At 27.5% G+C, this 18857-nt stretch overlaps 1 protein-coding gene across 1 annotated transcript; it reads right to left on the bottom strand.

Moving 5' to 3' along the window:
- Positions 1-2174: 2174 nt before the first annotated feature.
- On the bottom strand, positions 2175-16123 carry LOC107443342 (uncharacterized). Its single transcript, XM_016057170.3, has 6 exons — positions 15977-16123; positions 13941-14078; positions 10567-10713; positions 8851-8965; positions 7514-7658; positions 2175-4147 (listed from the first exon to the last, which is right to left on the bottom strand). The coding sequence occupies exons 1-6, from the start codon at positions 16029-16031 to the stop codon at positions 4076-4078; spliced, it is 672 nt and encodes a 223-aa protein (XP_015912656.1). The 5' UTR covers positions 16032-16123; the 3' UTR covers positions 2175-4075.
- Between the last annotated feature and the right edge of the window lie 2734 nt (positions 16124-18857).

The following is an 18857-nucleotide window of genomic DNA, read 5'->3' as shown; positions in this document are numbered from 1 at the left end:
ATATAAACAGCAATGCTTGCATACATATATGACTCAAAACATGGCACACACGTGACAAATGAAAAATACATTTTACTATGAATACAGCTGTGGTACAATATATACAGTGACAAAACGAAGGAAATTTTTCACAAAAAATATGTTTAAATAATATTACTTGCTGCAGGGTGTAAATTTAATTGTTATCTTGAAGATGTTTAGTATCAGAGATTCAAACAGTTATCACAGAATGTATTTATAATGAAGTTGTGAATAATTTTATTGTGTTAGTTTTATTTCAAATAATTAAATATTAATTCAGCATAATGAGTAACATTTCACAATATAAATCAATGAAAACAATTGTAATATAAAAGTGTGGAAGTATTTAAGTTATGAGTTTTTAAGAACAAAAAATCCAACTTATTTTTTTTCCAGATAAATAACAGTAATAATCTACTGGCACTCATCAATTGGCTGTAAATTATCTGAACACACAGACTAGCCTACATTTATTTTTAATCTGTATTTCATACAAGAATATAACTAAGCAAACCTAACAGTCCAATATAATAATACATTATGGGTAGTTAGAAGAAGGTGTCTAAATAGTACATATGCTTATAGAATACTTCTAGTTTTTAAATATTTTTAACAAAAAAAAAAAAACATTTCAAAAGAGGAAAACTTGAAAATAAATTTTAGTTTCCATCCAAGAATTAATTTTTAAACAAAATTTGTGACAAATAATAATCACATACATAAAATAATTTTTGTAATCACACACATTTGTTAAAAATGTGCTAAAATCAGCGTCAGCCTTTTGACTCTTTCAGATTATGTCTCCTTAAATTTCTTTTTAACAATAAACAATAACATTGAGCCTCAGTATAAACAAACAAAATGCATCTCACGTTAGAAAGAATTAACTCAATATAAAATGTATTTTTTTAAGCTCAGTTAACTAAACCCTAGACAATAGTGTAAATAAACTCAAATAATAAAAAAAACGGAACATTGTTCACATGTTTGGATAATCGAAATTTCTAGATTACTAATTATAATATAGTATACCAAACTCAACTTAAATGCTTGCTGTCAAACTCAAAAAGATTTTTTTTTATAAAAAAAATTAATATTAATATTAGAAAGATTTTTTAATTTGGATCAAGACAGGACAAAGAGGAAGTCAAGAACAATAAAATTACTGGAAAAAATCAATTTTTAAAACAAATTACACCATCTTAAAATTTCTTTCACTAATACATTTGAGAATGATTTAAAAGTTGTAATTTTAAGAAAATAACAGTGAAAAAAGATACAAACAAACAATGATGGAATATGTTAGAAAACTTTAAAAAAAAAGAAGTTTTTTTCTCCTTAATTCTTCAATAAATAAGAAAACAAATTATTAAATAAGAAAATTGAATTCTGGTTTCCTTAAACATCATATTACTAAAACATAAATTAGAATAATAGTTGGACACTTTTGAGTTTTAATATGCTATAATTTTTCAAAACATATTTTATTCAAATGATGATATAGATTTAGGAAACTTTAAAAAAAAAATAATAATTAAAAATATAAGTGAGAACTAGACTTTTTTAAAACAATAAATGAGTTCCACATTTCAACTTCATGGGTTTTTTAAACAAAGTGGGTAACAATGGTTCCAGCAAAGGAATTTTTTTTATGGCACTCAGCATTGAAACTTAACAAGTCAAACTTTTACATGTTTTACAAGTTAAATATAACAAAATTACTTTGAATATACTAACCTTTAAACTTTAATATTTTCATAAAAAGCAGCATTTTATAGAAAAACTATCTAAATGTAAGAAAAATATGTATTTTTGTAAATGAAGAAATCATTTACAGAAACAGTAATATTCAGGCACATATCTATCAGATATATATCTTGAATTTCTGTCTATTTTTGCAAATGACATCACATTACAATGCGTTTGTACAAGAAGGTAAAAAATGTCTACAAAATTAAAAAATATCATTTTTAAGGAAAAATAGCTTATAAAAATTATCAATCTTTGCTATTTTATATAAAAGTTACCTTCAGACATAACTTCTGTAAAGTTAGAAGTAACTTTCAAGTAAGCTTCATGTTTTAATATCTCATAAGTTCACCTACAGTTCAAGTTCATATATTCTACATATATGCTTATTTTCATGAACATCAAAGCACATTGTATATACTTAGCATGCAAAAATAGGTAAATAATGCATACTAAATTATAAAAAAAGTGCAGTAACATCACATTCAAGATAAAATAGCTCAGACAAAGGAGTAAATATTACAAACATTATACTTAGATTAGACTTCTATAACCTTACACCAGTAAGATTACTATTGAGCTACCAGCAATTTTTATAAGTATCTAAAAATAAGCTACAAATAAGTAATTCTCAATGACATAATTCAATGAAAAAATATCTTAAATAGATACATTATTTAGCATATATCACTGCTCATCATATTATGTTTGTAGAAAAAAGTATATCATCATTTATATTAAAAAAAGAAAGCTCAGATTAAGAAATATTATCTAAAATATTTATAAAAATTATGTTTAGTTGTCAGACATCTATAAGGTTAGTATCAAAAATACTGTTAGAGGTGTATTACAATGTGACTAATAATGTGTAACTGAGATGATTTAAAACTCCCTTTGATTTTAAAAATCAACTATAAGCAAAATTATTCATATAATGATTAACAAAAACTATGTTTAGCTGTCAGACATCGATAAAATTAGCATCAAAATATACTGTATATAGTGTGACTAATGTGTGTTATAGTGTTCTGTGTGTGTTATAGTGTGACTAATAATGTGTAACTGAAATGATATAAAATTTTCCTTGATGATGAAAATCAATTATGAGCAAATCTATAATATTTCTCTAAGCAAAAAGAAGCATTTTAAGCTCAATTATGACACATTTAATAAATGAAAACAAATATATCTTAATAAATGATAAGGATTTCAATGCGAAGTTGTCAAAGATAAAAAAATGCTAGCAAATGTAAACTGGTATTGAATCTCTTAACAACACACGAATACCAGTTTAAAAAGATAACTTTTCAGTCAATTATGAATAACATATTTTTTTATAGATCATATTTATTAAAGTTAATATTGTTAACCCTCCATAATTTAGATCTCTGAACAAGCTTGTGCAGTTTTCCCTACAATACACAAGATTCTTTTCAAATAGCACAAGGAAAAAGCTATTTGCTATGCAGTGAAAAAGGTGGGTAAAATGGCAAAAAATTCTGAATTCAAATGTATTTGTTTCTTACAAGTTTCCTCGATGAAATAAACATAATTACTTTATTTACACTACTTTTATTTTTAAGAGCAGCTTCAATGTACTAGCTTAGCATTACAAATTGTTTCTTTATTCTTTAGTAACACTAGTTTAGAGGGCTTATTTTTCTTGCATTTTAAACTAATCATATGAAAAACTCAAATTGCTTAAAAAACTAATTTCAGATAAAAACTTAATTTTGAAATCAAATAATGCAGGCAATCAATGATTAATTATTATATAAGTGGCCATTTAAAGTAAATGTTGTAAAAAAATGCTGCATTTTCATTAAATCGCTATCAGGAATTTTGAATTTTTGCTTTATTGAAATATAAATACTAGTAACAATTACAAAAAAAAAATGTGTAAGAAAAAAAAAAGACTACCATTAATAAAATTTATCAATTCCCTAGAAAATATGACATAAGTTATTTATTTTATTTCGTAATACTGGAAAAATTCAAACACAAAAATGATATATATAAAGAAAACTAGTTTAGAAATAATTGAGCATTTAATTTACAAGTCAAATGAAAATTTAAGCTATACATTTACATGATTAAATGCTTTTTTCTTTTTTTTAAAAAAAATATCTGTAACGAAACTTTAACCATCATATCACATTATACTTGAAAAAGATGACTTAATTTTTCATTAAAGTAATTACAAATTGACAGAGAAAAAACTGCTGTAAAAAATATGTATATATTTTATCAAAAATTGGTTTGAATGTGGCACTCGAAAATTTCCTTGATAAATATTCCAATCGGGTCAAGTTTTTGTTGTTTGTTCCTGGGAAATAACTTCATCATATGATGGTGGTGGATCATGATCTTCAGAATTCTGAAAAAATAAGTAAATTCAACATAATTAGCTACTTTTTATAGCACTGAGAATATTGGAATCTATAATATACAATGCATATATAAATTACATTTATTGAAAAACATCAAAATGACATGTTTTTGATGTATACATGTTTTTATTTTGTTAATGACGTGTATACATATTTTTTTTTCTCCAAAAAATTTAAATTTTTTGCATCTGAAAAGTTTAGTTGTACTTTTGTTGAGAATACTAGAATAATATAGATATATTTTTTGAGCTATTTGTCAGAATTTTAAAAGCAAAGATGAAACAAATGTCAAAGGTTTAAAAATTTTTTTAAAACTTTCAACTTATTGGCAGGTTCATAAAATTAATGTTTTATACAAGAACTGATGTTCTTCAACTTTTGGAGAATTCTTATTCATCCAATTTATTTAACTTTTCCTGTTATGAGCTGAATTAAATCAAAAACATAAAATAATTTCTGAATTCATAGGTATAAAAAACAAACAAAAGTTATGCAGCTAAAGAGATAAATGTAAAAAGGAGTAAAATAATGAAATAATGTTCATAAATATATTTTTTTATTAAAAAAAGTAAAAAAAAAATTAGTCAGCAGTAAAACAAAAAATGTAGACTTTTGATTCCTTTTAAATGCACTTAGTTTACCCACAAACAAATTTGTGGATGTTGATTATGGCTTTATAAAACAATTTTGGAATACAACAAGTTTAATTTTTACGATAATCAAATGAAAAGTTTACTCCAACAGCAAGAATTAGCTATACCGCATTAAATTCTATAGGTAAGCTCGAAAATTTGTCCCGTCAACTATGTCTGATTTTTAAAAAAATGGAAAACAGGAAGAAATAGTTACTAGAGTATCTCTTGGTCATGAAAATGTGACCTATGTTTAACTTAAGAAGGCCAACACCTTATGAGGCGTAAAAATCTAGTACACTAACTTCTTTTTCGCATTGCACTTTCTTTTTCAAATAATGCATCAATTCAAGACATTTCTATTATGACTCCCCATAATTAGGGTTTATTAAATCATGAGGATAAGAGTCAGTGACAGTATAATTTTTATAACAAAATATATAGTAGTAAGTTAGAAATTATATAAATCTTACATTAAAAAAAAACATTCACACTTATGGTACGAAAAGCAAAGTTTAAATTAAAAACATATAATCAGTGTGATTTAAAAAATAAACTAATTCATTGTTAGTCATTACTAATGTATGATATTACATAATAGAGTCAAAGTAGAATAGATACAGCATTGAAAATATAATGTAAAACATTTACCACAATAAGTCTTATATGAAAAACATTAAGCTCCAAGATATATAGCGTCATTATTTATTAATTTAGAAAAGCAAGTTGATGTTTCAACAAATTATTATAAAAAACATATTCAATTTATGTTTATTCATTTGTTTCTCTTGTTAAAAAGTTTTATAATCAGAATTAATTTAGAAGAACAATATTAAAATACTAACCACTTGTAATAGTTACAACTATGATCAATTACAATATTTACATTTTTAATTCCTAAGTATTGTATTGAGCAACTGTTCAATATGTTAATAAGTATCAGTATTTGTATGTTTATAAGTTTTTTTATTTTACCAGGAACCTTTAAATAGAGTAAGACAAAAACATGCATCTTCTGCGTTCTCTCTCATTCCATTAAAATGAAATGATTTTATTTTCTTATTATAATTTTTAAACTGTTTATACATGCATGCAGGGTACCCTAAAAGTCATCGTATATACGTAAGAGGGTGGAAGAGAACAAGTAGATAGTCACAAATCAGCATAAAATCCATGGTCGTAACACAAACCGTAAAGCTCAAGAGCATGAAACATGCTGTGTTACAAAATGATGGGAAACAAGATGCATAGAGGAATGAAATGAAACCAATAAATGAAGAAAAACATTTCATTCAACTAAATGAAATTAAACAACACTAAGTCCACCATCACAGAAACTGCACAAAATTGCAGGCACCAACATTAATGCAGGCGAAACAACAGAGATCTCTTTTAGGATGTCAGGAGCTACGGATATCTGGGCAACAAAGGCTTCTGCAGATTTATGGGACCGTTGTTGTGGACGAGGTTTTTCATATAATCCCAGACAAAAAAAAGGGCAGACATGACAAATTGGGCGAGCAGGTCGGCCAATTGATTGGACCATCACAACCTATCCATTGACCCAGATACATGATATCTAAAGTGTTATGCACATCCACGATGTCATGGAATGTTGCTCCATGGTGTTGGAATCACGTGTGATGTGTGCTGAAACACGGTTTAATAGTTTGGGCAACACTTCTTAAAAAATCACAAGGTATGGATCTCTATTCAGGCATGCTGGTAGTAGAAATGTCATTATCAGATAATTGTGCACAATGTCTTCACATCAGAGGCACATATTATAGAAAAATGCTCGCTGTGCAATCTTTCAGCTTCCCTTGAATTGCTATTGGCAGCTTTGCGCATGTAATGCATCTCGGCTTTCTCCTGACTTGAATATGGATTCCTAGCATCAGTGATCCACAGAGCGAATGAAGACAGCAGCTAAGAACAGCCTGATAATGGCAGTCACTGGTTGGTGCTTTCTAGCGCTTTATAACTTGAGTTTAGACTATGAATTGTGCTTGTCTAGTTGTGTTCTCTCACAACTACCATGAGTTTTGAGTACCATGAATTTTGAGACACCCTGTATGTATAAATTTTGATTGACAGTGTAGAATTTTTAAGGACGGTATTTGCTCTATGAATTTTTTTTGTTTAATACTAGAATTTAGAGCAACTTTCTCTTTCATAACTATTTATAAGATTAGGTGCAATGAACTAAATGGGTTGGTATTATTGCATTAACCATCAAAAAAATCTTAATTTTTGATGTAGCTTGCATAATTTTTGTTCATAATTTCAAATTTCTTTCTTTCCAGTACCTTTTTCACCCATATGAATTTGGTAAAATATTGGGCTTACAGTAAAATTTGCAATAGGAGCCGACAGAAAAAGGTGTTGAAAAAGTTTAATGCCTTATGCTTTGATATTTTCCATACTTATATAGTGCAATAGCAGAAAGCTAGCACAAAGTTTTTGAAAAGCACAAAGTTTTAAAGTTAAGTAATTGCGCTAAGTTTTTGATAATTTAAATATATTATCTTGAGTTTGGAACATGTTTTTTTTTTTTTTTAAATAAATTTAAACTTTGCATGCATCCCAGACAGCTAAAAACAAGTTAATAAATTTTAGATGCAATTCTGTTGTTAGAAATAGTAAAATAAATGGGACACAAAACTCTATAACATTAATTCAAATGTACAAAGAGTACTACATTCATTAAAAGTATTTTACTTTTAAAACCGTATCATAATTAGGCAAAGCTTCGTCCAAATGAGGTGCACTTGGCAGTGGTCTTTGACTATCCCTACTTGTAGGTAGATACTGAGAACGTGATGTCACATTACTTCTACCAAATATACCAGGGTATAAATTTTGCCTGAAATACAAAAAGATAGTTAACATTACGAAACATTTAAGTGAAAAAAATTAATACATTTTTGAAATGCACTATTTCCCTAAATTTTTAATACAATAATTATTTTCTTATAAAAGAAAAACTTACAAAACTACAGCATTATTAGTGTTAAAAATCTTGACACAGTCTTTTAAATAAGTTAAAAACTTAAAGTAGTAAGAAGTAACATAAACACAGAGCACAAGAACATAGTGTTTCAAAATTTATTTCACCATACAATACAATAATATCTAAGTTTAATATCCAATTCTTGAACAAAAAAGGTAATAATTTCTGAAAAATCATAATATAAGATCATTATTTTTTATGAGAAAAATAGGTTTTTAAATTGCTAATTTGCAGAAGCGCTTCAATATAATTTAAACTTGCAGTTTTGATGCATAAAATTGCCTAGATAACATATAACTTCAACTTCATAATTCAAAACTATTTGAATTATTATTTCATACAAAACTATTTTAACCATATGTATGTAATAATAAAAATAATTATTAATCTTAATTAATATTTTTTTTGATAAATAAGTTTTATTATTATGCAATCAGTGAAAATAATATCAACATAAAATGCAATTGATTTATTTAATAAAAAGTTTAAATAGTGAATTTTTCAGATTTTGATTAAAATATTTTTACAAAAGAATTAAAAATAGCAAGGCATAAATTGGAAATTTTGGTTTCTAGATGGTGAAGCAAATTGTATTCTAAAATATCATTCTACAATGTCTGTTTTTCACACAATGTGTCAATTTATATGCCCTGATGTAATATAACAAATTTAATGAAAACACTTTCTAACTTTTTAACACTTAGCAATTAAATTTTGCAGGCTTTCTTTAGTACTTACTATAAATTTTACAGGAAAAAAAGGCAACTTCAATGTGTTATTTCTCCTATAACAGTTTATATATGTAAATTTGAAACACTTTCTGGTTCAGATATAATTGTATAAACAGAGATTATTTTATTTCACCCTAAACATCTAATCTTCAATTTTTTTATATCTTAAAACTTAATATTCAGTAAAATCCTCAAACATGGATGGATTTAAAGATATAATTACATCATTAATAAACACCATTTTTGCATTATGAAAAAAAGAACTATATCAGACGCATTGTTTGATAAAATAAAGAATTATTGAAAGTAATTACCTTTTACAAACTTGCCAAATAACTAAGCAGAAACAAAATATACTAGCAAAGGCAAAAGTAACCCCTATTACTGTAGGAAAAACTCTATTTGTTGGCTTTGGAGGCTCTCCACCAACTAGAATAAAAAGAAAAGAATAAAAATATGAAACAAATAATTGAAATTTCCATCATAAATTATGCAGGGGTGATTGTGAGTCAAAGTAAAAATTCCGGAAAATTTCTTGAGTAAGAAAAAAAAAATCTGTTTAAATTGAAAAAAAATTTAAACAAGGTTTTTTTCCCTTCTTCTCAATATTTCTAGTCTTACTTAAAATACATTTAAAATTTTACACATACCTATACCATTTACACATACCTATGATGACCTGGAGAAGTAATTAAAATTTATAAATACGTCTTTCTTTCTTGAGTTTATGATTATAATAATTATTTACTGATAAAAAATGAATATTAATCCTGAATATAAGCTTATAAAGTATCTGGCTCTCCCTTACAAACAAATAAAGTAAACTGTGCTTTTAAGTTTCTGTGCCCATGATCCACATACCACAGAGGATATTTTACGTTAGCACTGTGGTCGGTGCAAGTCAGGATCAGAATTTGTATCAACCAGTCATCACTGAGATTTGAAACTAATTGAAGGAGATAAATTTTAATTTAAAGAAAACCAATAAAACAAATCAGGGATAAATAAAATTATACTAAGATAATTCAAAAGGATCATCTTCAAGAAAACGGTAAGATAAGCATAGATTCATTGAATTAAAATTATTTAGAGTTTTTATCTGAAAATATTTTTCAAAACAATTCTTATCGAAACATGAAAAATATTTATTACTTATTTCACATTACTTTTTTTGTATCTTTCTAGTTTTCTTAAGAAAAATTATTGTTTTTAGTATGGAGACTGAACAAATTCATTCTCATGCTCATAAAAACAACAAAATATTAGTTTTTGTTTAGTAATTAAATTAAGCATTCAGTCAATAATTTTATGTAAAATGAGGTATTTGGCAATCTATTCTTTTATACAAATTCTAATATATTCACAAATAATCATCATCAAACAAAAACTATTTGAATGCAATATTTGCAAGGAAACATATCTGTGAAATTTTCAAAAAATTTAACTTTTTATAATTATAAAATTTAACAGTTCATACTTTTGAGAACATTTACTCAAAAATAGAAATTCATTCAAAGTTAAAAAAAAAAAAAAATAGTCAAGAGGAAGGGCATTTTGCACCAACAAGCATATGAACAGAATATGATATCATAAATTTTAAATGGTGCGGTCTTAAAACAATAGAATTCAAACTAGTGAGTAGACAATCCACCCAATAAATGTTTGGATACTTTTTGTTTAGAATGCCATGATTTTGATTAAAAAGCATTTAATAAAAAATTCTACATGCAACAAAAATTACTTCAATGCAAGAAAATTACTTTGAAAATTACTTTTTGCAAGTATATGCAACAAAAATTAAGTTTTCAGATGTCTTCAATGATAAGTTTTAAATTCTTTATCATAAGTCAACTTAATTTAGCATAGCGTATTTATTAGCTATGTAACCTGTAAAACGCAACTCTTTCAATACACATTAAAAAAAGCTTTATTTATCATTTTCAACTCTAAAAGGTATTATTTGTGATAAAAAAATGTAGCAGTAGTTATTTTAAAAAAAATACACGTAAGTATAACAAATATTTACTTACTTTTCTCACATGCCTTGTCGCCTTCATTATATATAAACCCTGCATGGCATTCACATGTGCTTCGATATGGCAATTGTGAACAATAGGAATTACGGTCATAATATGAACATTCTTCTGAATAATCACATTTCTCACTATATTGTTTACCTATAATTAAAAGTTTAATGTAATTCACAAGAAAAAAGTAAAAATGAAATGTATAGTTTAATTCTGCGAGTAAGAGGAGCAATGAATGACAACGTGACCGAATAAGAAGCAAAATATTTATTTTTAAAATTAAAATAGTATCATTTACAACTTTTTGGAAATTTAACTGGTTGCTTATTACATTGTCAAGATAAATAAACAATAAATTCAATAAAAATTGATATAAAATGAAATGACATTAAAAAGTTACATTCATAAAAATTCAAATCACTTCAATGCTCAAAACATGTTGCAAATTTGTTTTTAGTCATTCAAAATATTCTATCATGTTTTGTAATTGAGCAAAAAGGTAACATATTTGATTTAAATCACCAACAACCTAAATTTACAAACATGGGTAAGGTCAATCAGATGATCAAAATGTTAAAATTAATATTTTTATGCAAATAAAGTGTCATTTTAAAAGGTAAAAAGCAGAAAATTTATAAATAATAACCTTTAACTTATTAATATCAGTTTTCAATGAGCTATAAGGCCATAAAATGAAGAGCTACATCATTTGAAATGTTTAACCATTGTGAGTGAATCTCTAGCAAATACAGTTTTTTGTTGAAAACTTCACAGCAATAATAAAAAATGTTAAAAATTTTTTAATAAAGTAAACTGGATCAACACAGGTTATCGTACACAAATGTGTAGAAATGTGCACATTGTAATTAAAAAAAAAATCCAAAGATGCACTTTTGATAGTTCATGTTCGACAACAATATTTATTATTAATTGTTAATTATTTTATTTTTTTTTTTCGTTGAAAGATTCCATGCCTCATTTGTATAATCTATTTTAATTTTAAAAATAATGAATACTTTTAATATAAATTTTAATAATTAATTATTTTTATGTCAGATACCATTGTTTTTCTTTTCAATACTTTTCATTTATTTTTATCCCATATTTTGCTGTTTCTCTATCAATTGATATGAAATATGAATAAACCCTTCTAAATATTCTTTTGCATTTATTTAGAATAATATATTTCTCCTTAGTAAAATGAAATCTGCTTAGCTGTACAATACTTAAATAGTATTTATATGAACTTAAAACTGATTTTGCTTAGAACAGCCAAAAAAAGGCATGTAATTGTAACAAAACTGTTTTTTGATTTGGAATACTTTACAGACTTTTTTTTGTATTTGTTTCTAAAGGTGAGCAATTCAGGTTTGCATTCAGAAACCATTCTTAAGTTTAAGCACATGTTTATACTTAGGTAAGTAAGAATGCTTGCTAACTACTTATCGTACGCATTCAGATGTAAGTACTAGACCTTGTTATGACAAGTAAAAGATATAAATAGATTAATATCGTCAGCTTTGATTTACAAAATACAGTAGGGAACCGATTACCCGGAACGATCGGGACCATCGATATTCGGGATAGCTGATTTTTCCGGTTTTCTCAATCGCCACAAAAAGTCGTTTTTTTTATAGTTAAACCCAACTAAAAAACATTTTTTTAAAAATAATCTTAAAAAGAAGAAAAAACGATGAAGTAATACACTAATGATTATTTCCAAAATGATGGTAAGGTAAACATCTTTCAAAAAAGAACGAAAAATCCTAAAATCTTATGAGGAAAATTTTTTTTAAAATGGCGGGAAAACTAATCGAATTTCATTCCTTTTTTTTGGTTTTCCGGTTTTCTGATTTCCGGATAACGGGTTCTGTACTGTACAATACTTATAAAAACTGTATCAAACAAATATTTAATTTTATGAAAATAAAGCAATAAAATTATCAATTTCCAATCTGAAGTGAGAAGATCTTTTTTGGAGAAAATTTTTCAAAGATAGTTAATATAAATTTTTTCTTCTTCTTCATTTTATAAAACAGTAACATATTTTTGAATAGATTTTTTTATTGTATAGTTAAAAATTACAAAGCTGCAGTTATTTTGGACAATTTTTTCCTAAATTAAAAATTAAAGTTTTCAGACTTACAATTGTTATCATTAACTTAAATTTATATCCAACCTGAAAATTTACGTGTAACACCAAAAAGTTAAATTCTGGCACCGAAGTAAAATTTTTTAAATGAACTATAGATTATTTTTACAAGTTTAGAACTGCCTAGAATGCTTCATTATAATGATAGCTTCTAAAATCAGCTAAGTTTACATTTGAATTACAAATAAATTCACAGAGTATTGATAATTGTAAATGAATGTGATTTACGTCTGACATCAACAATTTAATCTGTTTAATTTCAACTTACTATGATCAGTTTTTATAAAACAAATGGTTTTTTGATTGATCACAGCATACTAAGTAATTGATATAAAAATCTGATCATTGTAAACTTAACTTAATTTTTTATGTTTGACACTATGGAATTGCCCATATGTGAAAGTTATTTTTGAGATAAATGCATTTAAAAAGCAGGGAGCAATTGACAAAAAGGTTAAAAAATAAAGTTAAAATTGTTAAATTTGCAAATGGTTTCTTTGTGTGATGTCAATGATATATTTCTACAAATCAAGGAAGATTTAGCATTTTTTCGTTAAAAATATTTGTATAAACAATAACTTTTTTTTAAACAGATTAAAAAAAACCCTTCTATTTTTAAGTGATTCATTTAAAATTAGCAAATCCCTTGATACATGAACATGAATTCAACCATAGTTTCTTAATAGTGTAAAGTACAAGATTATTATTTTTTTTTCTTCAAAAACCTGCAAAATCTACAGATTTATGATACACAAACATCTAACAATGAATTATAAAAACAATTATGAGAAGCTAACATAATATGAAAATTCTTTAGCAGTTCATAATGGAGTTATAATTAATATAATATGAGAGTAGTAGTTATATGTCATGAAAAATGAACATTTGATAAAACTCTCTATCTTTAAGATATAAAAACCAAGAATCATGAAAAAAAAAACAATGAGAATTCAAGATTTGTAAAGTTTGCAGTTATATTACACAAAGCAGTAGCTGAACTTCAGAGGAAACAAGTATTGTTAAAAATTCTCCATTTTTATTATGCTAAAAGAGAAATAATGAGAATCTCGATTTTTAAATTCTTTTGAAGTTAAATCACACAAATCGAACAGTAGTTAAATGACATGAAAAACATGTATTGTATATTAGTCCTTATCTTTAATACATGAAATCTATATGAGTGGTAGAATAGTATTTTTCCTTGTAAAAAGAATATTTAACATACCTTTTTTACATGAATGCACAGATATATTCACAGGAAAATCTGGTTTACATCTGCAGATATTTTCTTCATCACAATAGGAATTGCTAGCTAGGCATATTCTAAATATTTTATTACAAGGCTGCCCAACATGATTTCGACCTAAATGAAAATTAATATTCACATTATAAAATACTCTGGCTATGTTAATATGATTTTAGACCTATATGAAAATGTTTAATATAGATTTCACAAAATCAGATACTTTGACTAAATAAGTGTCATTGTAGTGGAAAAGATGTTTATAACTGATGCCTTATAAACCAAATTCTAATTATGATCAGTTTCAAATTCTATAATCTAAAATTCTAATTAATCATCTTATATGTACAACAAACTTAAAAAATTAGCTAAGAATAATCATTATATTTTATAATAATACTCTACAAGGTTTGATCTAGATGAGAAAAAATAGGAGAACATGGCAAAAAATTATATTTAACACAGATAAGGAAAGGTTAATTGATATTACATTAAGAGAATGTAACGAATATAATACAAATGTTTTGATACAAAATACTAGTTAGCGAAATTGAATTTTGCAACTTGTCATGCCTGTACATGACTAATAGTTGTGGACATGACTAATTTAAAAATTCCTTAATAATTATTTAATATTTTTTTTAAAAATCATTCATAATAATACAATGCAAATAGTCGAAGGAAATAAAATTTTTAAGAAAATATATCTTTTAACTGCTTTGATTTAATAAAACTTGAAAATAAAATCATTAAGAAGTAAACATGTTCTCTTAAAAGTATCCCATATTTAAAAACTAAATGTAAAAATGACGTTTTTTCTATCACTAATTTTGCAAATACATTATATCTCCTAAAATATCATGTTTAATTACAAATATTAAATGCTGCAATTGCATAAATTTTTTTTCTCGCTTTGTCATATCCGCAACTTTTAAACTCAATTTTAGCATTTTATGCGATTTAAAGAAAGTGTATCATGTTTTTTAAAAAAAAACTAATTTAATATTTATAAAATACAGTCAATGACTTTTAATTTGATATATGGTTAGTTAAATTTATCGAATAAATTTTTTTTTTAGCATGCCGGGCTACAAATAGTGTGGAATTATCCATTAGCTTTGAAATAATAAAAGTTTTAAAAAAGGCAAGGGGTATAAATTTAAATATTGTATTCCAATGACTGTTTCCCATTGTGAAATTATTAAAATTCTTATGCAAAATTATAGTCAGTTCTTACACATTATTATAACCTTAATGCAAAAAGATGATTACAAATATCATTTTTAGAAGCTTATATTAAATCTAAAAGACAGTGCAAAAAAAGAATAAAAATATAACACTACGAATTCGAACTAAAGTGAAAGTATCTTAATGTTTGTCATGAAAAAAGAAAAAAAAAAAAACTGTAATGGAATCTCGTTATTGAAATCAAACATAGGCATAATAATTTTTGTTTGACGGTAATAAAACTCCTTAAATATTTCAACGAGACTTCGAACTGTTTGTTTGTAAATATATTAGAGATAAAACATATGCATATATTTTATTTCTATATATTCATAATAATAAACAGTTCAAATAACAGATAAAATATATGCATATATAACAAACAGTTCACGCATAAATGACACGACGAAATTTAAAGAAAAAAAAACCCTCACGAAATGGGAAAAATAAATAATTTGAGATTGAGTATATAAATGATCAGCAACGATTTACATTACCTTGATTTAATTGTAAGTTCATTAATGATTATTGCAAAATATAAATAAATGTATAATAATTCGGAAAATGATAAAATTAATGCTGCAAGAAAATCATAAAATTCGAAACATTTCCCTCGTATAAACTTTTTACTACGCCCGATATCAACAGTTGCGACACTGTTTTATTTTTTGTCTTCACAACGTTGTTTACATACTACAAGGAAAAATAAATATTAAATTTAAACAAGAAAAACAGTAACTAACTACGAATACCTAAGCATTATGGTTAACTATAATTATTTAAATAATTACCTTCTGATATGAGATTTAGAAATAAGAGCAGTAACAGTAGGACACTTGTAAACATTGCAGACAAACATAAACAAACTAGTATCCATTACTACAAAGAAGAAACTTATTACTTCTGCTTTTGACTTGTTGCCAAAATCATAATAGAAAGTTTTGAATAAATGGCTTCCTATAAATAATGTAGGGCAATGGCAAATTTCAAAGAAAAGAAATTTGGTTAGACTGGTTGGGCTTCAGAGGAAAGGGTTCCTACACGTACATAAGTTTCATATACATAACTTTTCTATACATACTTACATTCCATATCATTCCATTCCAATGATTGAGGTCCCGCAGTGGACTGATCGTTAAGACACGGTTCCCAGCAGATCACCGAAGTCAAGCATCACTGGCTATGGTCAGTGTGCGGGTGGGTGACCATTACGTAGGGTCTGCGTAGGGACCGAGGGTGTGCGGTATTGGTCCTCGTTAAACTGTGCTGCCGTAAAGTGCTCGACTTCGGGCGCAGGTCGTCGGGCTACCGATGCGGGGGTGCTATCCCCTCCGCAGAGGATCAAAATTGTGATGGCATGTCTTCGGATCATCCTCCTGGATGTTTCCCAGACCGTGGCCAATAGCCCATTGTGCAGCTCTAGTGCGACGTAAATTAACAACAACAACAACCAATGATAGAGACCTTGACCATTCACACTGAGTGCAAAAAAATCCCTTAAGCGAATTTGGAGATGCGAGCGCGAACCTGATTAGTGAGTTTTTCGCCGGAAAATATATTTCGCCAATCAGATTTTTGCACGCATAAGCCTTTTCCCCCTCGTAATTATGTGAATGTTCCTTAATATCCAGTTTTTGGTAAATCAATCTGTGTATGTGAATCAGATTTAATAGTTTGTTTGATGGAAGTCACTGTCGTTGTGATAACTAGTTGGTTCGCGTATCGACTGCATTTCTTAAGAGTCACTGTCACGTACACATGCATGTACGAATAGCATAATAAACTATTTTATCATATACATATCTATGAGCAGATAGGATACAAAGAGATTGCCTTTATAGCGTGATTACATGTTAAAATGATGGACCCAGTGTCGTCTTGAACATTGCACATGCAGCTGTGTGCATTAGCATGCACAGAGGTGTGCACACCACTGTGTAATCAAACATATAAGAATTCACTTCCCATATGACTCACTTCCTTCGTTTTTCCTCAAAGTGCAGTTAGCATTATGGAGCATTCTCACTGGATGTGACTTGCATTTACGATCGCCCGCCAATTCCATTCGCGCAAGAGCGAGCAGTTCTTCTTACATGAAATTTCTAATCATGTACACGAGTGTCTGGGGCAATCATCTGTATTATGAATGCTAATATGATCGTTTATCGTTCATCCATTGATGATACGTGAGTACAGCATTGGAATGCACGTGTCATTAGCAATTATATGCACCATAGCTTTGCAAGATGACACAATCACACGTCTTTATCCATTTGACTCATTAGATTGCAACAACGCATCACACGTTTATGATTAACGAGCCCTTTTTTTAAAACAGAAAACCATATATTCCGAGTTGTTTTGTGATGGTCTTAATGACAATGTGAATAACGGTTTTTGACTTTCATTCCTTTAATTTTGAAAGGAAAAGCTACTAAGGCTTTTGAGGGTAAATGTTAGTGATCTCATTAGTTAAGAAAATCCTGTGGTCTTTCTGTAGTCAACTACGACTATTTAATTACAAATGAATATTTTTCATCGAGTTTGCATTGAAGAAAGACTTTAGGCCCTCAAAACCTCTCCCAGATACTGGGCAAACAAACCTCTCTGCACCAAATGCGAAAAAGATCAAAGTAAAAAACACGAAAAAAAGTCAACACAAAAAATATTAGCAAAACAAAAAAGTTTATTAAAATGTATTCAAAATATTTGTGTGAGGCTCTTATTTAGAGTGCGCTTTTTTGGCAATCTCTGAAAGAGATCTACAGCCTCATGACGCAGTCAGAGTGCACTAAAGACGATGCTATCAATGATTTTTTTAGAATTGAAAGTTAATAATTAGAAAAAAATTTCGTTTTGAAGAAACTAGGCATTTCAAACAAACAAACCTCTTCTACTTTTATTAAAGCTAACTAATTATTAAGACACAAAATTGAATGAAAACTTAAACGAAAAGCATAATTGTTTATTTACTTAAAATAGTTTTATCATTCATAATTGGTAACTTTGTTTTCACACATAAATATGTCAGTAGTGATCAGTTTTATTGACTCTAAATTTTTTTCATCGATCTGGTTTTCATGACGCCTAAAACACAAGTGGCATTTCCTCACCAAGAAAAATGTCACTGACTAAACTTAAAATCGTATGAGAAAAATCATGAACCTTCGATAACATTTTGAAGTCAATTTAGGTACCCCTCAGAACGACCAACCTCTATTAACGACCATTTTACTGTGAAACAGAGATTGTTCGCTAATCAGAGGTTTCACTGTAGTACCTTATTTACGTCGCACTAGAGCTGCACAACAGGCAATTGGTAACGGTTTGGGAAATATCCTTGCGGATGACTCGAAGACTAGCAATTTCCGTTTTCACTCTCTGCAAATTAGATGACTCCCCTGCTTTGGTAGCCCGAAGACCAACCGAGGACCGATTGAAAATTTTAACGAGTACCGATACAGCTCTCCGTCGGTCTCTTCGTCTGCAGGCTAATCAAAGTGATCACCCATCCGACCGCTAACCGCAGCCAGAGACTCTTGACTTCGGTATTCTGCTGGGAACCGTGTCTTACGATCTGTGGGACTGAAGAAATAGAGAATCCTATAGTTGGCGTGCTCTCAGAGGTTGATCAAATCGTCTGATCATAAAAAAAGAGATGTTATGGCTATG

Source organism: Parasteatoda tepidariorum, chromosome X2 (genome assembly GCF_043381705.1).
Source record: "Parasteatoda tepidariorum isolate YZ-2023 chromosome X2, CAS_Ptep_4.0, whole genome shotgun sequence".
Lineage (NCBI taxonomy): Eukaryota > Metazoa > Arthropoda > Arachnida > Araneae > Theridiidae > Parasteatoda > Parasteatoda tepidariorum.
This window is presented reverse-complemented; position numbering and strand designations above follow the sequence as displayed.